General features: G+C 43.4%; 1 protein-coding gene across 4 annotated transcripts in view; it reads right to left on the reverse strand.

The window, feature by feature from the left end:
• The window catches only part of USP9X (ubiquitin specific peptidase 9 X-linked), a 365,419-nt gene that overhangs the window by 47,482 nt on the left and 291,664 nt on the right, over positions 1 to 26,273 (reverse strand). For all 4 annotated transcript variants that reach the window (XM_073616321.1, XM_073616319.1, XM_073616322.1 and 1 more), the window contains 3 exons: positions 17,217 to 17,340; positions 12,879 to 13,104; positions 12,637 to 12,766 (listed from right to left, as the gene is read on the reverse strand). In XM_073616321.1, coding sequence (XP_073472422.1) covers positions 12,637 to 12,766; positions 12,879 to 13,104; positions 17,217 to 17,340 — 480 coding nt within the window. The remainder of the gene's footprint in view (positions 1 to 12,636; positions 12,767 to 12,878; positions 13,105 to 17,216; positions 17,341 to 26,273) is intronic.

Consider the following 26,273-nt stretch of genomic DNA (forward strand, 5'->3'; position numbering starts at 1 on the left):
GTATGGGTTACATAGGCCACCTTTAGGTGATGGACACTGGCACACCCTAAGACAGGAAGTTCACTCCCTATATAACCCCTCCCATTACTGGGAGTACCTCGGTTTTTGTAGCAAAGCAATATACGCATATTAAAGAGGGGAGGGTCCTCGTGTCGCATGATGTACTCCAAGAAAAGTATTTTTACAGGTAAGCTGAGGGGAGGGAGACACAAACAAAAGTAGGGTGCAACCAGACCTGAGGACCTATACTGCTGCCTGCAGCACACTGCGCCCAAAGGCGATATCCTCATGTCTTCTTACATCCACCGGATAGAATCTGCTGAATGTATAGACTGAAGACCAAGTTGCAGCCTTGCAGATTTGAGCCATGGAGGCTTGGTGATGCACTGCCCATGAAGCACTAACAGCCCTGGTGGAGTATGCTTTGAATTGAAAAGATGGAACTTTCCTCTTCAAACCATAAGCTTAATTACTTGCCGAATCCACTTAGCAATAGTAGATTTCGACGCTGCCTGTCCTTTTCTAGCACCTTCAGGCAACACAAACAAAACATCCATTTTCCGAACCTGAGCAGCCGCCTCCAAATAGATTTTGACCGCTCTCACTACATCCAGAAAATGTAGTGACTTTTCTTCTGTAGAAGAGGGTTCTGGAAAAATGAAGGCAGAACAATATCCTGGTTTAGATGAAAACTTGAAACCACCTTCGGTAGAAAGCTAGGATGAGGATGCAATACTACTCTATCCTTGTGAATGATTAAATATGGCTCTTTACAAAAAAGAGCTTCCAATTCGGATACCCTTCTTGCAGAAGAAATGGCTACCAGAAAAACTAGCTTCCTTGTCAAAAGGGCTAAGGGAATATGTCGTATAGGCTCAAAAGACTGTTTCTGTAATGCAGACAGAACTAGATTCAAGTCCCAAGGGTTCAGGGGTGCTCTAACTGGTGGATTAAGCCGTGTTACCCCCCTGTATAAAGCTTCGGACCAAAGAATGCGAAGCAGACGTTCAAACAATAATGATAAGGCCGAGACCTGGCCCTTGATACTATCCAAGGCCAGCTTCATCTCCAACCACATTTGCAGAAAAGCAAGGATTCTACCTATGACATACTTTCTGGGATGCCAACCCCTGGATTCACACCAGGAAACATATGCCTTCCAGACTCTATAATAAATGACTCTGTAAGATGGCTTCCTTGCATTAATCAAGGTACAGTGGGGACAGAAAGTATTCAGACCCCCTTACATTTTTCACTCTGTTATATTGCAGCCATTTGCTAAAATCATTTTAGTTATTTTTTTTCCTCATTAATGTACACACAGCACCCCATATTGACAGGAAAACACAGAATTGTTGACATTTTTGCAGATTTATTAAAAAAGAAAAACTGAAATATTACACGATCCTAAGTATTCAGACCCTTTGCTCAGTATTTAGTGGAAGCACCCTTTTGATCTAATACAGCCATGAGTCTTTTTGGGAAAGATACAAGTTTTCCGCACGTGGATTTGGGGATCCTCTGCCATTCCTCCTTGCAGATCCTCTCCAGTTCTGTCAGGTTGGATGGTAAAGGCTGGTAGACAGCCATTTTTTGGTCTCTCCAGAGATGCTCAATTGGGTTTAAGTCAGGGCTCTGGCTGGGCCATTCATGAACAGTCACAGAGTTGTTGTGAAACCACTCCATTATTTTAGCTGTGTGCTTAGGGTCATTGTCTTGTTGGAAGGTAAACCTTCGGCCCAGTTTGAGGTCCTGAGCACTCTGGAGAAGGTTTTCGTCCAGGATATCCTTGTACTTGGCCGCATTCATCTTTCCCTCGACTGCAACCAGTCAGGACTGTCCGTGCAGCTGAAAAACACCCCCACAGCATGATGCTGCTGCCACCACCATGCTTCACTGTTGGGACTGTATTGGACAGGTGATGAGCAGTGCCTGGTTTTCTCCACACATACCGCTTAGAATTAGGGCCAAAAAGTTCTATCTTGGTCTCATCAGACCAAAGAATCTTATTTCTCATCATCTTGGAGTCCTTCAGGTGTTTTTTTTTAGCAAACTCCATGCGGGCTTGCATGTGTCTTGCACTAAGGAGTGGCTTCCGTCAGGCCACTCTGCCATAAGCCCGACTGGTGGAGGGCTGCAGTGATGGTTGACTTTCTACAACTTTCTCCCTTCTGCATCTCTGGAGCTCAGCCACAGTGATCTTTGGCTTCTTCTTTACCTCTCTCACCAAGGCTCTTCTCCCACGATAGCTCAGTTTGGACGGACAGACGGCCAGCTCTAGGAAGGTCTGTAACCTTGGCCAGATCTGTGCCTTTCCACAATTCTGTCTCTGAACTCTTCAGGCAGTACCTTTGACCTCATGATTCTCATTTGCTCTGACATGCACTGTGAGCTGTAAGGTCTTATATAGACAGGTGTGTGGCTTTCCTAATCAAGTCCAATCAGAATAATCAAACACAGCTGGACTCAAATGAAGGTGTAGAACCATCTCAAAGATGATCAGAAGAAATAGACAGCACAGAGTTAAATATATGAGTGTCGAAGCAAAGGGTCTGAATACTTAGGACCATGTGATATTTCAGTTTTTCTTTTTTAATAAATCTGCAAAAATGTCAACAATTCTGTGTTTTTCTGTCAATATGGGGTGCTGTGTGTACATTAATGAGGAAAAAAATGAACTTAAATGATTTTAGCAAATGGCTGCAATATAACAAAGAGTGAAAAATTTAAGGGGGTCTGAATACTTTCCGACCTCACTGTAGATATCAGTGAGTCTGAAAGCCTGTGATTCTTCAGAATGTGGTTTCAATAGCCAAACCATTAAATTTAGCATTTGTAAGGTAGGATAGAACACTGGTCCCTGCAATAGCAGGTCTGGATGTGGTGGTAGGGTCCATGGGGGCCCTACCTCCATCTGTACTATTTCTGCATACCAAGATTTTGTGGGCCACGTTGGAGCTACCAGAAGCACCAACTTATTTTCCTGCTTGATCCTGCAAAGAAGCTGTGGTAGCAGCAGAATAGGAGGAAATGCATAAATCAGTGAGAACTGATCCCACGGGGTCACCATGCATCTGTCCCGCATGCAAGTGGATCCCTTGCTCTTGACACAAAGTTGTCGATCTTGTTGTTGAACCTCAACACAAACAGATCTACGGCCGGGATCCCCCATCTTTGGCATATAGCCAGGAACATGTCGGGGGGAAGAGACCATTCCCCTGGGAACAACTGCTGGCGACTTATGTAGTCTGCCTGCCAGTTCTCTACTCCTGGAATGAAGATTGCCGATATGCATGGCACATGCTTTTCTGCCCAGTTTAGGATCTGGTTTACCTTTCCCAGGGTTGCACGACTTCTGGTGCCCCCTTGGTGATTGATATAAGCCACTGCTGTGGCATGGTCAGATTGGATCCTGACAGGACAACCCTGCAATCTGAATGTCCAGGCCTTTAGGGCTAGATATGCTGCCCGAATCTCTAGAATGTTGATGGGTAAGGTCTTCTCAGTTCTGGACCATTTCCCTTGGACAGTCATCTCTTCCAGAACTGCTCCTCAACCTGAAAGGTTGGCATCTGTTAGCACTTTCCAGGTAACTGGTAAGAAGGATTTCCCTTTCCGCAGATTCTCGGGTATCAACCACCAACTGAGGCTCTGACGCACTACCGGCGATAAACGCATCGGAAAATCTAGTGCCTGGACTTTCTTGTTCCAGGCAGACAGGATACGGTTTTGCAGCAGTCCTGAATGCAACTGAGCATAGGGAACCGCTTTGAATGAAGCCACCATCTTTCCCAACAACCTCATACAAAAGGCGAATAGAAAGACCCTTCTTCGCCCTGACTACGAACCAGCTCCTTTATGGCGCTGATTTTTGCCTGGGGTAAAAACACCCTCTTCTGGGTTGTATCTATAACCAGACCCAAGTACTCTAGTCTTCTTACTAGTTTTAATGAAGACTTCTCTAGGTTGAGGACCCAACCCTAGGTATTCCAGGTAGTTGACTGTGGTGACCAAGCTTTGGTCTAAGCGGGCTACCAACCGGTCTATTAAGAGCAGGTCTTCTAGGTAAGCCATAATCGTTATACCCTGGGCCCTTAATCTGGCCAGAGGAGGGGCCAGGACCTTTGTAAACACCCAAGGTGCAGTAGCTAGATCGAAATGTAGAGCTACAAACTGAAAATGACGTTTTTCCACTTCGAAACATAGATATTTCTGAAGAGTAGGGAAAATAGGTACATGCAGGTATGCATCCTTGATGTCAATTGATGCCAGAAGTTCTCCTCCTTGTAGGATGGACACTACTGATCAGATTGATTCCATGCGAAAAAGATCAAATTTTTAGGAACTGGTTTAGATCTTTGAGCTCTAGAATGGGTCTGACATCTCCATTTGGTTTTGGCAGTGAAAAGATTTGAATAAAACCCCAACCCCTGCTCTTCCATGGGAACCACCGTGATTACTTTTTGTGACAAAAGTCGCTCCAACGCTTGAAGGAGAGAGACTTCTTTTTCTCTGGGTCTTTGAGGAAACGAGGAGACGGAATTCTTGGAACTCTAGTTTGTAACCTAGAGTTATTGTGAAGACCACCCATCTGTCCTGAAAATCCTCCTGCCAGACCTTTGAGAACTGTAGCAGTCTTCCCCCCACTCGAACGAGCGGGGTGCCCCATCATAAAGAGGCTTTAGCATTCTGTCTTGTAGGTTTCCTCCCCCAGGAGTTCTTTTGTCCCTGGGGTTGACAGAGTTTTACCTATTGAACCTGACGGTGGAGGCCGTCACGACTGCCTGGAGGCTGATGCCCCTGGCACTGGAGAAAGAGCCCGTTTAAATGAGGGACATTTACTCCTTTTCTTAATTGGCAAAAGGGTACTTTTCCCACTTGAAATCTTTTGGATATAATTGTCCAAATCATCCCCAAACAGCCTTACACCGCGAAAGGGAAAACCAGCCAGGAGCTTTCTGCATGGCACTTCGGCTGACCAATTTTTCAACCATAAGATTCTACGCATATGCACCAACCCAAGCCTAAGGCGAGAGGTCTAAAGGATAGAATCTCGTCAAACTGCAAAACACAAAGCCGCTGGCAGCTCGGCTAACTCCTGGGCCTGCTGTTCAGGAAAAACCTTGAGCACCTGTTTCAAGTGGTCTCTCAAGGATTGACATACCCCAATTGCTGCCACTGTAGGTTGAGCTACTGAACCTGCCAGGGAAAATATGTTTTTTTAATAGGAATTCCAACTTTTTATCGATTGGATCCCTAAGCATTTGAGCGTTGTCAACAGGACAAGTCAAACTTTTATTCACTGAGGATAAAGCAGCATCAATAGCTGGTATACCCCACATCTTTGTAAATTTTTCCTCCATTGGATAAAGTGTTGAAAACTTTTTAGGAGGGAAAAAGAATGTTTACCTGGGTGATCCCACTCAGAATAAATAAGCTTTTCCAGCAATGAACAGGAAAAGCACGCACAGCTAGAGGAGGCTTCAGTGAACCTAAACAAGAAGTGGGCTTTTCAACTGACTCAGTTACGGGTAACTTAGTGTGGAGCGGACCTTTCAGTAAGAGAATGCACCAGCAACTTCTCAGCCTGTGAAGCTGAAGAGGGTCCTTCCCCACTTGATTCCTCAGAAGAGGAGTCACCAGTCTCTTCCCAGTCCCCTGAGGGGGATTAGTCTTACCTTTCCCAGAGTTCCTCTGTTTGAGGGTCCTGGGTGGTAAAAGGGGACCTAATGCGTTTTCTTCTACTTTGTAAAGCTGCGATTAAGGCTGTTAATCTTTCCTCCAATCCACTCATGGCTGAGGAAAAAACCTCCTGAGAAATATATAGAGGGGCTGAAATGCCAGAAGCAGTTGCAGCCCCTAACCCCGACGGCTCACTCTGACCAGCCTCCCTAGGTCTTTCAGGGGGAGATGGCATTGCAGGGGGGGGGGTCCTCAGAGCCTGAGGGAGATCCCTTTGAGCCCCTATTTTTTGGGGTATTTGTACCTACCCTTCTGCCCATAGTGCTAAGCACGAATGCAGAGGTACTACCAGAAATGCACCCACTGCTGAGCAAAATAGTTCAGCAACAGCCGCTGCTATCAAGACTCAATCTGATGCTAAGTAAACGTGCCTGGGAATATGCCTGTGTCACCCACACTCACATGCCATCCATCTGCTCTGTGTCCCTCCTTTAGCTGTGTGCACCTGCAAAAATGCACCTTTATAGCTATGCATAGCCCGCGTTGTGGGCGTTGAACCACGCTGATGAACACTGCCCTCCTCCTCCGACCACTCCTTCCGGGGGCTCTGATCCGACCGGCGGGAGCGGCATACCGCTGACTGACCCATGGCCTCGAGCCTGGAAAGAAGAAGCGGTGGGAGGGGGGCATTCCTGAAAAGAGAAAACCCCCCCCTTCTCACATCCTACCTGGAGCTTGGGCTCAGAGGAAGCATGCAGCTTGTGACACAGAGCATGACTGACAAGTATGGAACAGGTATGTGCTCTTGACAGCCCCCGGTGGCGTCCTTAGGCATAGCAACATTTGCTTAAAGGAGAAAAGCCACAAGAATTAGAAAAATTCCTTAGGAATCTCCCTTACCTTATCTGGCTGCAGGGTTCTGTGGTAAACCAAACAGACCCAATCTTCACCACTCACGGTGGGCTCCGTTAAAAAACCTTCAGGAACCGGGGCCCCTTGTTATCGGGGGATCCACATTCCTGGGCCTGTAAAGCACCCCGCCAGGAAAATATGGCTGAAAAAAAACAAACACTGGATCCCGCGGTCCAGCTCTCTAAAAAGAGAAGCGTTACAGGCAAAACCTCGTTTCTTCTGACAGGAGGCCTGGGTACCATTCAATTCGGCCTGGAAAAGACACTTTGAATGGATCCGATTGCATGGCTTGCTCCAGCAAAGATTCCTCCAGCGGAGCTCAGCACAGCACAGCACGTCTTTACTCGTGACCAAAACCTAAGACACTGGTGAAAAAACTGAGGTACTCCCTGTAATGGGAGGGGTTATATAGGGGGTGAACTTCCTGTCTTAGGGTGTGCCAGTGTCCATCACCTAAAGGTGGCCTATATAACCCATACAGTAATTACTGTGGCTCTGTGATGTACGATAAAGAAACCTAATGTTCTTTAGCAAGGAATATACATTCCACGTTAATAATTATGCTACCAAAGTTAATGTGTGCTATAAATTGCCTCCAGTGTTGTTTCCCAGCTCTTCTTGCAGGAGGCTGCCATTTTGCTGAAGCTCAAAGACCCTGCTGTAGTAAATCTTTGGGCTGTCAGCAGATTGGTCTCTACATTTTCGAGACAGTACTGGAAAATGGAGAGCAACTGAGCATATGCAGAGCAGGGTGAGAGTGTATTACTGGATTTTTAACAGTGTACACACTTATTTTTAAAGTTTTACATAGCTATACCTGCAAAGGGGCCAGCCTGAAGTAATCTAAAAGGATTTAATTTTCTGACTAAAGTTCCACTTTAACCAACTGTAGACAAAGTAGCAGAGGATTGCGACAAACCATTTAACATTGACAAGGGGGTTTACAATGATCATCTTTTATTCATGTAAAACGTTTATTCCAAAAGAAAAAAAAAAAAGTTTGCTGTAACAGACTATAAAGTGTTATCTGGAGTTCAGCTTCAGGTTTGTTAGTCCATATAGGGATCGGTTCACACTAGTGCAACCAGACATGGATGATGGAAATGATTTTGTTATGTGCCTGTTCACATCAACGCAGCACAGCACTTTTTGGAAAAGTTGCTACTTTCGTGCAGTTGCAGCACAATTTTTGCCCCTTTGGACTTTAATAGAAACACAACAAAAATGCATGTATGTGCGTTTTGTTTTAGGAGCTGGCATCCTAACCAGTGACTCATCCCTGTCAGCTGAAGATATCCAGTTGACAGAATTTATTTATTTATTTTTTTTAACAAAGCAAGGGATGGGACGGGCTGGGTGTCGGACTTTTTTTACCATATGGGTCTGTGGCTGTCATATCGTAAATGATGTGGATCTGCATACTTTTATTGTGAATGAATAAAGTGGTTGTATCTGGTGGCCCCCTTATAGTTAAAGGGGGCTTCCAGAATGCAATGAGCCTCCCACCCACAGACCCACACAACCAACAGGCCAGGGTTGTGGGGAAGAGGCCCTTGTCCTCATCAACATGGGGACAAAATGCTTTGCCAGCCCCCTTCCCTCGCACACCCATGTTGAGGGCATGGGCCTGGTATGGATCAGGAAGGGGATGCAGTGTCGTTCCCCCCCCCCCCCCCCCCTTTAGCTGGCCTCCCCCCTTAAAATCCATACCAGATCCAAAGAGCCTGGCATTAATTGTGGGAGACCCCCATGTGTTTTTTTTCCTTTTTTATGACGGGCTAATTTGCTTACATTCTAAAATCAACAGGAAACCCCTGACTAATAGCAGGGGTGGGTCACTGGTTTTTAGGACGCAGGCTGGCTTCTTAACCAGCATCTATGTATTGAGCAATCTCCTTTCCCTACAGAAAAAACGCACCAGAGTCGCACTACAAATATCGTACTGAAAAATCGGAAAACATTGCAGCTGCACCAATGTAAACCTAGCCTAAATCTGCCAGTCCAACACTACCCTTTCCCTGGACTAACAATGCTGCTTTCCAAAGGTGTATTTTATCCAGAATGCAGACACCCTAAGAGGAAAGTGCCTGACAAAAAAAAAGTGCAACCACGTCATTTTAAAAATTGGTAAGCTGCAATATATTACGTTTGTTTTTGGGTTTACTACCGCTTTAAATATACATTTTTGTTTGTACTTTCACAATTGTATTTTTCTGTCAGACATTGCGATCAACATCCTGGCTAAAGGACTACAGTTACCTGTATTGCCCTGCACATCAGCATTCAGATAGGAAGGAGCTGTAAACTAGTCAGGCTTTATTGCATTTGACACTGTTGTGAATCTAACAAATGGCCATGCAGGATTGGAGGAAAGATTAGCACATCAAGATAAACTACTCAATGAGACATAGCTCTTTAATTATTCAACAAATGTCAAATGTGCAACAAATTCTATTGGAAAGTCATGGTAGGGGGCATTAGTAAAGCCATAGTATCAAAGGTTCATTTAAAGGCCAAAATAAAAAGTTAACGCTAAACTGATAACCTGTGACTGTTTTGAAGCGTCAATTGTAACAAATTTTAGGTACTGTAGCTGCTGACCATTTAACATGCACACACAATTTTGAATAAGGGAAAAATTAGGGTATTATATTGTGTGCGCGCACTGGATTTCATTTTAGTGCATTTTTTCCTTAACCACTTCCCGCCCAAGGTACGTCATATGATGTCCTTGACTTTGTGCGGGTATATCTGACTGTTGACTGCAGCTACAGGCATCATTCAGATATTGTCTTTTTCTGTCGGTGATTCCCTACACTATAAGAATGATTATAGCGGCTGTTCTGCCGCTTGGATCGTTCTTACGGGTGGCGAGAGGGGACGTCCCCCACTCCCTACGGTGCTTCTACCGACTCATCGCTTCCACCGGTGAGTCGGGAGAACGGATCCGCCGGCCCCGGATGTTTACCATAGAGATTTCTGGCAGACCAGATGGTCGCTGGAGTCTCTATGCTCGCTGTATTCAAACAAATGGCGCTGCCTCGGCTAGGAAGCCGATATAGTTTTTTAATTTTTTTATTTCAGGCTTCCCTGCCTAGAGGTGAGATGTGGGGTCTTACATTCCTTGTAATAGGAATAAAAGAGATCTTTTTTTTTTTTTTTTAAAGCGTCAAACTAAAAAAAAAAGTAAAAGTAAAATTAAAAAAAAAAAAAAAAAAAAAAAAAAAGTAAAAGCACCCCTGCCCCGTGTGCTCGCACGCAGAAAACAATGTTCAAACCACACACGTGAGGTATTGATGGGAACGTTAGAGCGAGAGCAATAATTCTAGCCCTAGACCTCTTCTGTAACTCAAAACATAACCAGTAAAAAATTTTTTAGAGCGTCGCCTATGGGGATTTTTAAGTACCGAAGTTTGGTGCCATTCCATGGGCGTGTGCAATTTTGAAGCGTGACATGTTAGGTATCTATTTACTGGGCATAACTTCATCTTTCACATTATACAAAAAAATTGTGCTAACTTTAATGTTTTTTTTAAAAGCATGAAACAGTTTTTTTTCCAAACCCCCCCCCCCAAAAAAAACCCACGCGTTTGAAAAATTGCTGCTCAAATACCGTGCGAGATACAAAAGTTGCAATGACCGCCATTATATTCTCTAGGGTCTTTGCTAAAAAAAAACATATATAATGTTTGGGGGTTCTATGTAATTTTCTAGCAAAAAAATAATTAATTTTACATGTAGGAAGTGTCAGAATTGGCCTAAATGGCAAGTGGTTAAAATATGGTTTTAATAAACCACTGCACAAATATGCAGTTGAAAAAAATTGTAGCTGCCACCATTTTCTTCTCCAGGGCCTTAAGGCTCTGTTTCCACTACTGCGAGTTGTGTGACTTGACACGTGAAGTCGTATAATAAGTCAAAATACATGTATTTCAATGGTCCCCGTTCTAATTGGTGCAACTCAAGTCGCAGCGACTCCAAAAAGGTTTTTGTACTACTTTGTTCCGACTTCGGTGCAACTTGTTCTCCCATGGTTCTTGCCAGTCGCATGACATCGCATCAAAAATCGCATTGCAAAGTCTCACTGTAAATCGCGCGACTTTGGGGCCACAATAGTGGAAATCGAGCCTTACTTCAGAAAATATACTGTTTGGGGGTTTAATCAATATTTCAGCAAAAAATACTGATTTTACTCTGTGAAAAATTAGGAAATTTTCCCGGACAAGGGTTAAACGTGTTTCACCACTTTCTTGTAAACCCACTACACCTAGCTGGAAAATCACATATGCAGTAATACAGAGATATACAGTGGATATAAAACACCCCTGTTAAAATGTCAGGTTTCTGTGATGTAAAAAAATGAGAAAAAGATAAATAATTTTAGAACTTTTTCCACCTTTAACGTAACCTATAAACTGTACAACTGAACAACAAACTGAAATATTGTAGGTAGAGGGAAGTAAAAATAAAAAAATAAAGTTGCATATGTGTGCACATGCTTTAATACTTTGTTGAAGCATATTTTTATTTTTTATTACAGCACTCAATCTTTTTGGGTATGAGTCTATCAGCATGGCACATCTAGACCTGGCAATATTTGCCCACTCCCCTTTGCAAAAACACTCTAAATCTGTTAGCACAGCCCTCTTCAGATCACCCTGCAGATTTTCAAAATCGGATTCAGGTCTGGGTTCTGGCTGGCCATTCAAAAACTTTAATCTTCTTCTGGTGAAGCCATTCCTTTGTTGATTTGGATCTATTGCTTGGGGTCATTGTCATGCTGAAAGATGAGGTTCCTCTTCATGTTCAGCTTTCTAGCAGAAGACTGAAGGTTTTGTGCCAATATTGACTGGTATTTGGAACGGTTTATAAATCCCTCTACCTTGACTAAGGCCCCTGTTCTAGCTGAAGAAAAACAACCACAAAGCATGATGCTGCCACCACCATGTTTCACTGTGGGTATGGTGTTCTTTTGGTGAAGTGCAGTGTTATTTTTGCACCAAACATATTTTTTGGAATCATGGCCAGAAAGTTCAACCTTGGTTTCATCAGACTATAACACATTTTTCCACATGCTTTTGGGAGACTTCAGGTGTGTTGTTCCAAAATTTAGCCGGACTTGGATGTTTTTCTTCATAAGAGAAGGCTTTCATCTTGCCACTCTACCCCATAGCCCAAACATATGAAGAATACGGGAGATTGTTGTCACATGTACAAAACAGCCAGTACTTGCCAGATATTCCTGCAGCTACTTTATTGTTGCTGTAGGCATCTTGGCAGACTCTCTGACCAGTTTTCTTCTCGTCTTTTCATCAATTTTGATGGGACGTCCAGTTCTTGGTAATGTCACTGTTGCGCCATATTTTCTCCACTTGATGACGGTCTTCACTGTGTTCCATCGTATATCTAATGCCTTAGAAATTCTTTTGTACTCTTCTCTTGACTGATAACTTTTAACAATGAGATCCCTCTGATGCTTTGGAGGCCCTCTGCAGACCATGCCTTTTGCTATAGTATGCGACTAAGAAAAAGTCAGGGAAGACCTACTAGAACATCTGAACTTCATTTGGTGTTAACCAGAGGCACTTTAAAAGATGGCAGGTGTGTACTGACTCCTATTTAACAAGAGTTTGAATGTGATTGCTTAATTCTGAACACAGCTACATCCCCAGTTATAGGAGGGTGTGCACACATATGCAACCACATTATTTTAGTTTGTTTGTTTTTCAATTCAGTTGTACAGTTTATAAGTCACGTTAAAAGGTGGAAAAAAGTTCTGAAATGATTTACCTTTGTCTTATTTTTTTACATCACAGAAACCTGACATTTTAACAGGGGTGTGTAGACTTTTTATATCCACTGTAACATCTACTAAAGTACCCTAAAGTATTTGACACTAGAACCCACAGTTCCTAAAGACAAATGCTACTCTGGCTTGTGCATTTTATACATTTGTGCTATACAATAAAAAAATTAAAAAAAATATATATATTTTTTGTTAGCAAGCCGTGCTTTAAGAGGGATATAAGCATTGTTTCTCACCAAGGTTGGCATACATGACGAAAAGGTTGAAGTACTGCTGTAGATGACGACCATGCTCAGACACTTCTCTTCTGAGAAGGTTAAGTACAGCTCTCAGCAACTGGTCACTCAGACTCAAATTATCATAAGCCTAGAAGAGAAACCATCATAGCATTTTTGGGGATAAAACATTAAATTTTGTTTTATGTAGCATTATAAAAAAGTAAAACTGATAAGTGTACATTTAAAAGCAATAAATGTACCTGGCTTGATGGTCCAGGAGAAGCAAAGGGTAAGGTGCAAGGGCCATCTTGTAAAGAAAAGTGTGCAATAAATACTACAAGTTTTGCAAATGCTCCTCTGACTTCAGCACTAGGGCACTCCAAAAGATACTCAGAGAAACGATTTGGATAAGCAAAAAGGACACCATGTGCAAACCAGTAGCGGACATTCTTGCTATGGCGGAGTAGGATGCATAACGCATCATACCTATGATAAAGTAAAAAAACAATTACATTAATATAAATAGCATTTTGTATTTAAGACAAAACATTTTAAACCTGCAATCCTACAATCAAATGTAACTAAATTGTTAGTACTGCAAAAACACCTGATTAGCAAGCTGCCATAAATATATTTAACATGAACATAACTGAATTATTTTCTCCATAAAGTTTCCTATACTGCCCTTTGCTAAGCCGAGAAGCATCATTTTTGTTCTTTTACAGCAAAGAAGCAATTTTATAACACTATAATCTTACAGAATATACCTCACATATACCAACACATATCAAGTTTAACAGCTTGCCGATCGCCCGTTTGACGGCGGCAGAATGGCTCCCCTGCGAGCGCCCGCTGTGGTACGGAGGAGCTGATGCTCATGGCCGGCGGTCGCGGTGTCCGTCGGGCACCAGCGATCGGTCCAGACAGGGCCAGAATGAGGATCTTTGTGTGTAAACACACAAATCTACATCCTGTCAGGGGAGAGGAGACAGAGTGTGTGTTGGTAGTATATAGGAACACCGATCTGTATTCTCCCCCAGGCAGTCCCATCCCCCTACAGTTAAGAACACACTGAGGAAACACATTTAACCCCTTGATCACCCCCTAGAGTTAACCCCTTCCCCACCAGTGACATTATTACAGTAATCAGTGGCTATTTTTAGCTCTGATCGCTGTATAAATGTCAATGGTCCTAAAAAAAGTGTCAAAAGTGTCCGATCTGTCGGCCGCAATGTCCCAGTTCCGATAAAAATTGCAGATTCCAGCCATTACTAGTAAAAAAAATAAATAAAAATGCCATAAATCTATCCCCTATTTTGTAGACGCTATAACTTTTGCGCAAACCAATCAATATACGCCTATTGCGATTTTTTTACCAAAAATATGTAGAAGAATATACAGTGGGGACAGAAAGTATTCAGACCCCTTAAATTTTTCACTCTGTTATATTGCAGCCATTTGCTAAAATCATTTAAGTTCATTTTTTTCCTCATTAATGTACACACAGCACCCCATATTGACAGAAAAACACAGAATTGTTGACATTTTTGCAGATCTATTAAAAAAGAAAAACTGAAATATCACATGGTCCTAAGTATTCAGACCCTTTGCTGTGACACTCATATTTAACTCAGGTGATGTCCATTTCTTCTGATCAACCTTGAGATGGTTCTACACCTTCATTTGAGTCCAGCTGTATTTGATTATACTGATTGGACTTGATTAGGAAAGCCACACACCTGTCTATATAAGACCTTACAGCTCACAGTGCATGTCAGAGCAAATGAGAATCATGAGGTCAAAGGAACTGCCTGAAGAGCTCAGAGACAGAATTGTGGCAAGGCACAGATCTGGCCAAGGTTACAAAAAAATTCTTCTGCACTTAAGGTTCCTAAGAGCACAGTGGCCTCCATAATCCTTAAATGGAAGACGTTTGGGACGACCAGAACCCTTCATAGAGCTGGCTGTCCGGCCAAACTGAGCTATCGGGGGAGAAGAGCCTTGGTGAAATAGGTAAAGAAGAACCCAAAGATCACTGTGGCTGTGCTCCAGAGATGCAGCCGAGAGATGAAAGAAAGTTGTAGAAAGTCACCCATCACTGCAGCCCTCCACCAGTCGGGGCTTAATGGCAGAGTGGCCTGACGGAAGCCTCTCCTCAGTGCAAGACACATGAAATCCCACATGGAGTTTGCTAAAAAAAACACCAAGATGGTGAGAAATAAGATTCTCTGGTCTGGTGAAACAAAGATAGAACTTTTTGGCCTTAATTCTAAGCGGTATGTGTGGAGAAAACCAGGCACTGCTCATCACCTGTCCAATACAGTCCCAACAGTGAAGCATGGTGGTGGCAGCATCATGCTTTGGGGGTGTTTTTCAGCTGCAAGGACAGGACGACTGGTTTCAATCAAGGGAAAGATGAATGCGGCCAAGTACAGGGATATCCTGGATGAAAACCTTCTCCAGAGTGCTCAGGACCTCAGACTGGGCTGAAAGTTTACCTTCCAACAAGACAATGACCCTAAGCACACAGCTAAAACGACGAAAGAGTGGCTTCACAACAACTCCGTGACTGTTCTTAAATGGCCCAACCAGAGCCCTGTCTTAAACCCAATTGAGCATCTCTGGAGAGACCTAAAAATGGCTGTCCACCAACGTTTACCATCCAACCTGACAGAACTGGAGAGGATCTGCAAGGAGGAATGGCAGAAGATCCCCAAATCCAGGTGTGAAAAACTTGTTGAATCTTTCCCAAAAAGACTCATGGCTGTATTAGATCAAAAGGGTGCTTCTACTAATAGCAAAGGGTCTGAATACTTAGGACCATGGGATATTTCAGTTTTTCTTTTTTAATAAATCTGAAAAAATGTCAACAATTCTGCGTTTTTCTGTATGGGGTGCTGTTTGTACATTAATGAGGAAAAAAAATGAACTTAAATGATTTTAGCAAATGGCTACAATATAACGAAGAGTGAAAAATTTAAGGGTGTCTGAATTCCGTGCCCACTGTATATTGGCCTAAACTAAGATTTTTTTTTTTTAATTTGGAGATATTATAGCAAAAAGTATCACTTTTTTTGTTTATAGCGCAAAAAATAAAAACCATAGAGGTGATCGAATACCACTAAAAGAAAGCTCTGTTTGTGGGGAAAAAAAAGACATCAATTTTGTTTGGGTACAGCGTCGCACAACCGCGCAATTGTCAGTTAAAGCGATGCAGTGCAGTATCGCAAAAAAATGGCCCGTCAGGAAGGGGGTAAATCATTCAGGGGCTGAAATGGTTAACAAAAATTTGACCAACCGCCAGCACTCAGGTTAAAAAAAAAAAATTAAGCTTAAAGCTCCTGTTTCCCAAACATATATCCAAAAATAATTTTTTCCTGCTAGGACAAGTTCACCTTTGTAATAAAATGCACAACTACCTGTGATCTTGGTTGCCCAGTGCTTCTAGCATCACGGAAACAAGCGCTCTGCCTCAGCAGCGCTAAAATCAGCCACTGTGGCAACAGGTGGAACACTGTGCATGCGAAGGTCTTTAAAGAGGGAAAGCACAAGAGATGTCTGTTTCTTAATGATGTTACCAAAGTTTCAAAGAGTCTGGATCAAACCCTAGGACTTTGGTCAATATCTACCAACCATCCAATTACCCTTGTTTGGCAGCTAGGCCATCAAATAGCTCAAATCCACCCCTGGGGGCCTTTCTCCCCCTCTATTTCCCACCTATTTTGTCCTCTTAGGGTGCCTCACTCTTCCTCCTGGGAGTGCACCCAATGTACAAGGCATCTCAGATCATATGCAGAATTAAAAGCTAAATAATAATAATATTACAAAAGATAAATTGGTCTTTAAATTTAAAGTTTACCAGTGCTATGTACATGAAGGTCAAAGCAACAAGTTTATGTAATACATTCTATCCCCAAGTAACCACACTCTTTTGCTGTTCTATTCAACTGGTGTGAGCAAAGAGGGCAAGTTCCCTCCACAGTACTAGGTAGTCTTTCCCAACTCCCATGAGATAGCACTAGGCTGGAGAAACCTATGAACAAACACTAGCTGTGTCCCACATGAGGAAAGCAGAGGGAATCATATACTCCTCCATACCCAGACTTTTAGACCAGGTATTACTCTTATGTAGCGCCTGAACAGAGCAGCAGAAAAGCAAATGCAGATAGCCAGAGGAAACAAATTATTTCAGTCCTCTAGCAGCTTTTTTTTCTAAAGCAGTGCAGTCTGGCTCCCAAAGGAATGGAATGTACCATTCTGCATATAAATTTTTAGTGTGTTCCCCAGAGTGGGGTTTTTCTCCTGCATTACATGTACAGTGCATGTTTTTACATAATACATGTGCTCCGATTCATTGCTATGCTAGATATGTTGCTGTAGACACGCTACTTGCATGATGGAAATAGAACAAACTGGATAAAAATGAAAAGCTAAGAACAGTGGTATTGACTAGAATGGCAAATATCAAATCAGAAATGTGTGTCCAATTAATGCATTTAACTATCAAAAAATCAAAACACATGAAGCAGCCCTTGTAACATTAAAGGAACAGATAAACACACAGTAACACATAGGTTCGCTTTAAAGCAAAATTTTACCAGTCACTAGCAGGACCACGAACAACTTTCTTTGTATGAAATCCTGTGGTAAACAAGAATTTAGCAGCAAGCTGTATACTAATCATGGTTATTTCTTCTGGCTCAGGCATCAAATGTTCTTGTCCTGCACAAAAACAGAGAGAGAAGGTATTTTCTAAGTACAACCTTTCACCAGATATGTAAACAAGGTTACCCCCAATTGAGGGCTTGAAATAGTCACTACCTCCATTTTCAAAAAGTACATATTAATCTTTGCAATACAAAAAGAGGGGATAAAGGGGTGGCAAGGTGGGTTTAGAACTACTGAGTCCTGAAAAAATATTCATAACCCTTGAAACGTTCCACATTTTGTCATATTACAACCAAAAACGTAAATTTATTTTATTGAGATTTTATGTGACAGACTAACACAAAGTGGCACACAATTGTGTAGTGGAAGGAAAATGAAAAATGGTTTTTAATTTTTTTTGTAGAACCACCTTTTGCTACAGTTACAGCTGCAAGTCTTATGGGGTATGTCTCTACCAGCTTTGCATATCTGGAGAGTGACATTTTTGCCCATTCTTTCCAAAATAGTTCAAGGTCTGTCAGATTGGATGGAGAGCGTCTGAACAGCAGTTTTCAAGTCTTGCCACAGATTCTCAATTGGATTTAGGTCTGGACTTTGACTGGGCCATTCTAACACATGAATATTAGCTCTGGCTGTATATTTAGGGTCACTGTCCTGCTTGAGGGTGAACCTCCGCCCCAGTCTCAAGTCTTCAGACTAACAGGTGTTCTTCTAAGATTGCCCTTTATTTGGCTCCATCCATCTTCCCATCAACTCTGACCAGCTTCTCTGTCCCTGCTGAAGAAAAGCATCCCCACAAAATGATGCTGCCATCATGTTTCACAGTGGGGATGGTGTGTTCAGGGTGATGTGCAGTGTTAGTTTTCTGCCACACATAGCGTTTTTCTTTTAGGCCAAAAACTTAAATTTTGGTCTCATCTGACCAGAGCACCTTCTTCCACATGTTTCTGTGTCCCCCACATGGCTTCTTGCAAACAGAACTTCTTATGGCTTTTTTTCAACAATGGCTTTCTTCTTGTCACTCTTCCAAAAAGGCCAGATTTGTGGAGTGCACAACTAATAGTTGTCCTGTGGACAGATTCTCCCACCTGAGCTGTGGATTTCTGCAGCTCCTCCAGAGTTACCATGGGCCTCTTGGCTGCTTCTCTGGAGAAATGTTTATTTGTAAAACATTTTGAAAACCATTTATTATTTTTCTTCTACTTCACAATTAGGTGCCACTTTGTGTAGTTCTATCACATAAAATCCCAATAAAATACATTTACATTTTTGGTTGTAACATGACAAAATGTGGGAAAGTTTCAAGGGGTATGAAAACACTTTTTCTAAGTACTGTAATATATATATATGTATAATTTTACGTTGAGCCTCAAAATTATTTTTTATTTCGGATAGAGTGGAGAAGGGTTGGAGTGGTCTTATTTTGCTTTCTTAAACTTTGGGACACTGACAATGGTTTCATGAAGATGCAAGAGGGACACAACGTGCATCAGCAGAAGCAGTTTCCTGTAGCGAGTGATCTCTGAGCAGGAGGTCGTCCACATACCCGAGCACCAGGATCCCTTGGGCCCTTAAAAGATCTAGTACTGGTGCTAGGACCTTTGTGAACATCCGAGGAGCTGTAGCAAGCCAGAAGGGTAGAGCCACAAACTGAAAAGGACGTTCCTCCACTGCAAATCGCAGGAACCTCTGATGAGGCTGAAAGATAGGATGCGTATTTACACGTACCTATCTATCGATGGAGGCTAGAAAGTCTCCCATCTTGAGTGAGGCTACTACTGAGTGGACAGACTCCACCCGAAAGGACTGGATCAGTAGCTACTGGTTCAGGGATCTTAGGTCCAAAATGGGCCTTGTGTCCCCGTTTGGTTTTTGAAACATAAATAGGTTTGAGTAAAACCCTGCGCCCCTTTCGGGTACAGGAACCTCTACAATCACTCCTTGGTGCATTAAATGATGTAGTGCTTGATGCAATAAGTCTCTTTTTGGAGGATCCGAGGGAACACTGGATCTTAAAAACCTCTGAGGGGGACAGGGGGACAGGGGGACACCCCCCCCCCCGCAGCTCCAGGTTGTAACCGCGGGATATAGTTGAGGTGACCCACTCGTCCACAACTATTGTTCTCCAAATGTCCACAAAGTGCAGCAGCCTTCCCCCCCAGCCGATGGAGTGGGGGAGACCCACTCTATACAGGAGGGCTTGGTGCTGGGTTTATTAGAATTTTGGACCCAAGGCTTTTTCTGGCCTTGCCGCTTGCCCCTGGCCCTAGTGCTCTGTTGACGGCGGAACTGCCTTGGCACTGAGACATTTGAGGAAGCAGTCCCTGAGGTTTTAAACAAGGGACGCCTGGTGCTTTTCTTCACAGGAAGTAAAGAACTCGGCTAACCAGTTCTTAAAGCCACAAAAGTCTGCGCATATGTACAGACAAGAGAGCCAAACGAGAAACCTGCTGTATTGAATCCTTTAAAGGAGTCAACAGCAAAACACAGCGCTCGAAGAATATCTGCCCTATTTTCAGGCAGATCATCCTCCTGGTTAGGCCAGTCAGATACCAATTGCTGCAACAGCTGGCTGAATAGCTTAACTGGCCAAAGGAAGCCTTTAACCACTTCACATCCTGGCTATTGTCAAATGACATCCACAGCAGGGATCTCCCATCCTGGGCAGGCGTCATATGATGTCCTGGCTTCCCGCCACATCACTTGGGAACTGGTGCGCATGCCTGGCGGCTGCGATGTCCACCAGGCACCTGCGACTGCCGGTAACAGGGCCGGGACGTGGATCTGTGTGTGTAAAAACACAGATCCACGTCCTGTCAGCTGAGAGGAAACCGATCATGTGTTCCTAGTACAGAGGAACACTGATTGGTCTCTACCCCTTGTGAGTCTCCCCCCACATACAGTTAGAATCACTCCCTAGGTAACACATTTAACCCCTTGATCGCCCCTAGTGTTAACCCCTTCCTTGCCAGTGACATTTATACAGTAATCAGTGCATTTTTATAGCACTGATCGCTGTATAAATGTGAATGGTCACAAAATAGTGTCAAAAGTGTCCAATGTGTCTGCCGCAATGTCACAGTCACGATAAAAATCGCTGATAGCCATTACTAGTATAAAAAAAAAAAAAATTACTAAAAATGCCATAAATCTATCCCCTATTTTGGAGACGCTATAACTTTTGCGCAAACCAATCAATATATGATTATTGCGATTTTTTTTACCAAAAATAAGTAGAATACATATCGGGCTAAATTAAGGAAAAAATTAGTTTTTCTTTTTTAAATTGGGATATTTATAGCAAAAAGTAAAAAATAGTGTTATTTTCAAACTTGCCACTCTTCTTTTGTTTATAGCGCAAGGAAAAAAAAAAAAAAAAAAAAAAAAAAAAAAACGCAGAGGTGATCAAATACCACCAAAGGAAAGCTGTATTTGTGGGGAAAAAAATGATAAAAATTTAATTTGGGTACAGTGTTGCATGACCGCGCAATTGTCATTCAAAATGCAACAGCACTAAAAACTGAAAATTGGCCTGGGCAGGAAGGGGGTGAAAATGCTCTGTATCGAAGTGGTTAATAATGACTCAAATTTCTTGTCAACAGGCTCCTTCAAGCCCTGTGCATTATCTACCGGACAAGTCAAGTTCTTGCTTAAGGAAGATACTGCTGCATCTACTACGGCTGGCATGCTCCACTTAACAAACTTTTCATCTATAAGATATAAAAGGGAAAATCTCTTAGGAGGAACAAAAATCCTGTCAGGATGTTCCCAAGCAGCATACACCGCCTGTTCCAACAGAGGGTGTAAGGAGAAAGCCTGTGTGGCCTGAAGGAGGCCTCAGGGATTTCAAAAAGGACCAGGGAGGCTCAGTAACCTCTGCAAGAGGCAGCTTAAAGGCAGAACGAACCATTTCGGTAAGAGTCAGGATCAAAAGCCTCTGATTGAGAGGCAGACACCAACTGGATATCTTCTTGTCCAGATTGCTTGGAAGCAGACTCATCCACCAGGCCATCCACAGAATCCTGAGCTTTAAGCTCTTCCCCCATCCTCAACCCATTCCTGCTCCAGACTAGGGGGTTCCGGGCAGGGGGATCTGTCACGCTTCTTGCCATCCTGCAGGATGGAGGCAATCATGCCAGCAATCCTGTGCTCTAACCCGGCTAGGGCTGAGGACAGTTCATCCTTGGTGATAAAGGGTGAAACAGCAGCGTTGACTGTAGGCACAATCCCAGATAGGTGCAGCGGCTCAGATTGCCCGGAGGCCTCTGGTCCTTCAGGGGATACAACACTAGAAATATGACTAGGTTCATCGGGAACTACTGATGACATAGGTGTGCTCTTCCCTGTAGTGTTAGTCCCGCTCCTCTTTTTTGAAGACATTTACTAGCCACAAAAAGGGAGTACCTGGGTGTACTATTAACACACCTCAGAAGGGAGACCCTTTAATAGGGCTCACCAAGCCCCTATGCAACAATCCTGCTAAGCACCTTTAGCCCGCCAAGCAACACCTGGCGACTCATGTGACCCAGGTAAGGAGAAATGAACCGCTGCCAGTGCCTGGTTCAGAGCCTGCTCTGTGTCCCACAGCTGCCTTCTGGAAGCACCACATGCTTGGCACACACAGCTAAAATAAGCTGGCTGTGCGCCGGAACATTCTGTGCATGTGTGCGCACACACGTGGGAGGTCCCGGTGAATGGGCGTAGCCGTATTCGCATATGACACAAATCTTTTCGCGCAGAGATAAAGGTTACGGCGCATGTGTGGCGAAAGTACGTGCGCCATGGCGAACCAAGGCAAAATGGCGCACCACCATGCGCCATTATACAGGTAAAAAACAGCCAGACACAAGCAAAAAAGGTACACATTGCAAACAGCCACAGCTAGCCCAAAAACTCCCCGTATGTTCACCGCACACAAGTGTTCAACCTCTAGCTAGCTTGACTGATTATTACAATCACTGGGACATCCCACAATAATAATAATAAAGGGGTTTCACTTACCTGTCCAGACGCAGGGCCGCTTAGAAGCTAAGAGCCCAATCTTCACCCTTCACGGCAGGCTTCTGTCACTTGACCTTCAAGGACTTGGTACCCCTTAATGTTTAGGGTCCACTCTCTTGGATATGTACAGCACCCTGCAGGAATGCCTTAGCACTGTAGTGTCCAGGATTCCACTTCGCAGGGTCCAGCGCCCAGAGGCGGCATTACAGGCAAAACTTTGCAGGATATTGAGTCTTCTTTGCGAGGCTCGGGTACCATCTAAGCATATAAAGCCTGTGTCAAATGGATCCAATCGGTCAATCCCTTGATTCATTTAAGAACTGATTGTGGGATTAGAGACCTGGAGCACAGAGAGCTCAAACCACCATGCAATCCACCTTGCAGACACTGGTAAAAAACTGAAGTGCTTCCTGTATGGGAGGGGTTATATAGGGGATCACTTCCTGTCTAAAGACCTTTCGTTTACCAGTGTCCATTCACCTGGAGATGAAGTATTACACAGCAGGTAATGAATATTAGCCAAACTCTGTGTCCCATGATGTATAAAAAAGGGTTTTTTTTTGTTTACGAGGGAAGAGATAGTCACGTAGAGCCGGAGAACTGCCAAGACTAAATAGGGAGCGCTGGTAAGATTGTGTAGGACTTGGTGTCGCTCTTATTCGGAAAGGGGTACCACTTGGTCACCTTTTTGATTGTGGAATTGACGCATGTGGCACGGTGCGATTTAATCGCCGGGGCTTCCCCCAATGGCTTGTAGAATCCCATCTTAGACGGGGGAAGAGCCTGCTTGAAGTGTAATAATTTGTTAGCAGTGAAGTGGACAGATTCACAGAATGTTTTCTTTCTGTCCTCTCTTCACGCAGATACGACAGTCCAAATACCTACGGCGACTGGTGTTGTAGAGAAACCCCTCTGTGTCCACGAATACAACATTAACATGGCAGGGGTGGACCTCAATGACCAGTTGTTGGCGCCGTACCCAATTGCCCGTAAGGACAGATGCTGGTACAAAAAAGTGTCTGTATACTTATTTCAATTGGCTCTACTGAACGCTTTTGTGCTATACAAAACTTCAGAACGAACTGGATCCTTCATAAAATTCCATAAAGAGATGGTCACAGCCCTTCTGTTTCCAGACGGTGCTATGCCCCACCTTGCTAATGCAAATGCAGTGAGCCGGCTGCATGAGAGGCATTTTCCGTATGTCCTCCCTTGTATCCCTGCCCAAAGAACACCCCAAAGAAGATGTCGTGTTTGCAGAAAACGCTGATTTAGGCATGACACCCGCTTTTATTGTCCCTCCTGTCCTGACCAACCTGGTCTCTGCATCGGTGACCGTTTCAAACCACACACTAGTGGAGCATTAGCGTAGGGTACAGCACTGCACAGTCCTAGGGCACACTAACACAGTGTCTCGAAAGATGACCATCACATTTTGAGACCCTAATCTGGAACGTTCACAGTTTAACAGTTTTTATAAAAAAAAAAAAAAGAAAAGAAAAAAAAAAAAAAGAAAAAAATAGTTCTGGTTTTATTTTTCTTCTTTCTCTGTATTGTCCGCTCACTATTGTTCTATATCTATTGTGCTCTCTCGGTTACTGTATTTTAGAACTGTAATGTTTTATTTTTACTATGTTTTATTGTAGGCAATGTACTGCAATGTTACTTTGTTTTACGGTTAACCATCATTTGCTTAGCAGGTACGCCACTCAGCTGCAGCACCGATTTATTTATCTTGACAGCAACAACGTTTGCTCCCACGATATGTAAATCAGCGACTCCAGCGCCGTAGGACGTGATTTCACCACCACAGTTAAGAAAAAAAAAAAAAAAATGGTGCATGTATGCCCATCATTAGAAGTGGGTGGATGAAGGGCAGTATTCTAGTGGTGGGCATACCCACCGATCCATCTTCGTTAAGCCCACAGGGTGCATGAAAAAACAAAAACAAAAAAACAACAACATTACAATGTATGCCCAACAAGGACCAGCGACGTACTGGTATGTTGCTTGACTTTGAGTGGTTATACCAGAATGATGCCTGCGGGTTTAGGCATCATCTTGGTATCATTCTTTTCAGCCAACGGTCGGCTTTCATGTAAAAGCAACCCTAGCAGCTAGTTAGCCTCTAGACTGCTTTTACAAACAAACAGTGGGAGGGAATGCCCCCCCCCCCCCCCCCCCCCCTCAGTCTTCTATGGTTTCCTCGGGCTCTCCTGTCCCAACAGGGAACCCGAGAAGGCAGACGGTGGTTCTGCCAGCTGGCCATAGAGCTGATCAGAGACCAGAATGGCTCCAATCATCTCTCCGGCCTAAGAAACCAGAAGCCATGAGCATTTCATGACTTAGGTTTTGCCGGATATAAACAGTGCTATTGGGAAAGCATTTTATCACACCGATCTTGGTGTGGTCAGATGCTTTGAGGGCAGAGGAGAGATCTAGGGTGTACCTGTCACTAACTATTGCTATCATGGGGGATCTTTACATTCCATGAGATAACAAAAATGATTAAAAAAAATGAAAGGATGTTTTAAAATAAAATAGCAAAGCAAAATAAATAAAAAGCACCCCTGTCTCCCCCCCCAGTGCTTAAGCGCAAAGGCGAATGCAAGCGTCGGTCTGGTGTCATAAGGAAACCGTAATTGCACCATGCATGTTTTTATTTTATTTATTTATTTCAGGTACTTATATAGCGCTGTCAATTTACGCAGCGCTTTTTTTACATATACATTGTACATTCACATCAGTCCCTACCCTCAAGGTGCTTACAATCTAAGGTCCCTAACTCACATTCATACATACTAGGGACAATTTAGACAGGATCCAATTGACCTACCAGCATGTCTTTGGAGTGTGGGAGGAAACCGGAGTACCCGGAGGAAACCCACGCAGGCACAGGGAGAACATGCAAACTCCAGGCAGGTAGTGTCGTGGTTGGGATTCGAACCAGCAACCCTTCTTACTGCTAGGCGAAAGTGCTATCCACTGCACCACTGTGCCGCATGTGAGGTATCATTGCGAAGGTCAGATCAAGGGCAGTAATTTTAGCAGTAGACCTCCTCTGTAAATCTAAAGTGGTAACATGTAAAGGCTTTTAAAAATGTAGTTTGTCGCCGCTGCACATTTGTACGCAATTTTAAAGCATGTCGTGCCTGGTATCCATGTACTCGGTATAAGATCATCTTTTTTATTTCATCAAACATTTGGGCAATATACAGGGGGTCCCCTAGTTACAAACATCCGACTTACAAACAACTCCTACTTACAAACGGAGGGAGACAACAGGAAGTGAGAGGAAATCTACCCCTAGGAAGGGAAATTCACTCCTGTAAGAGCTATTATGGGGAAAAGGTACCTCCACTGATGCTTTATCACCAAGGCTTGTTTCCACAACAACCCAAAATTTTCAAAATCCAATTGTCATTGGGACACAAAGTGAGGTGAAATCTTCTTAACAGGGGCACAGACAGCAAAACAAATGTTATAGGGGTGTTAACCCTTACCTATGCTATCCAAAAAGCTTAAAAATATTTTTTTTGGCTGGAGCTACACTTAAAAAATTTACCTGTTCCGACTTACAAACAGATTCAACTTAAGAACAAACCTACAGTCCCTAACTTGTTTGTAACCCGGGGACCCCCTGTAGTGTGTTTTTTCCAAAAGAATTGCATTTGAAAAATGCATGTAATGCAGATACAAAACACAGCATGCTATTTGGGAGCCTAGCCGTGTACAGGACCCCGAAAACCAAGCACCGTCTTCAGGCTTTCTAAAGGCGTAAAATGGTGATTTCACTTCCTCACTACCTATTACAGTTTCGGAGGCCATGAAATGTCAAGATAGCACAACCCCAACCCCCCCCCCCCCCCCAAATTACCCACCCCATTTTTAAAAGAAGACACGTCAAGCTATTTGCTGAGAGGCATGTCCATGGAATCCATAGAATATTTTATATTTTACCACAAGTTTCGGGGAATATTTATTTT

The sequence above is a fragment of the Aquarana catesbeiana genome, linkage group LG02, assembly GCF_042186555.1.
Source record: "Aquarana catesbeiana isolate 2022-GZ linkage group LG02, ASM4218655v1, whole genome shotgun sequence".
NCBI classification, from domain to species: Eukaryota; Metazoa; Chordata; class Amphibia; order Anura; family Ranidae; genus Aquarana; species Aquarana catesbeiana.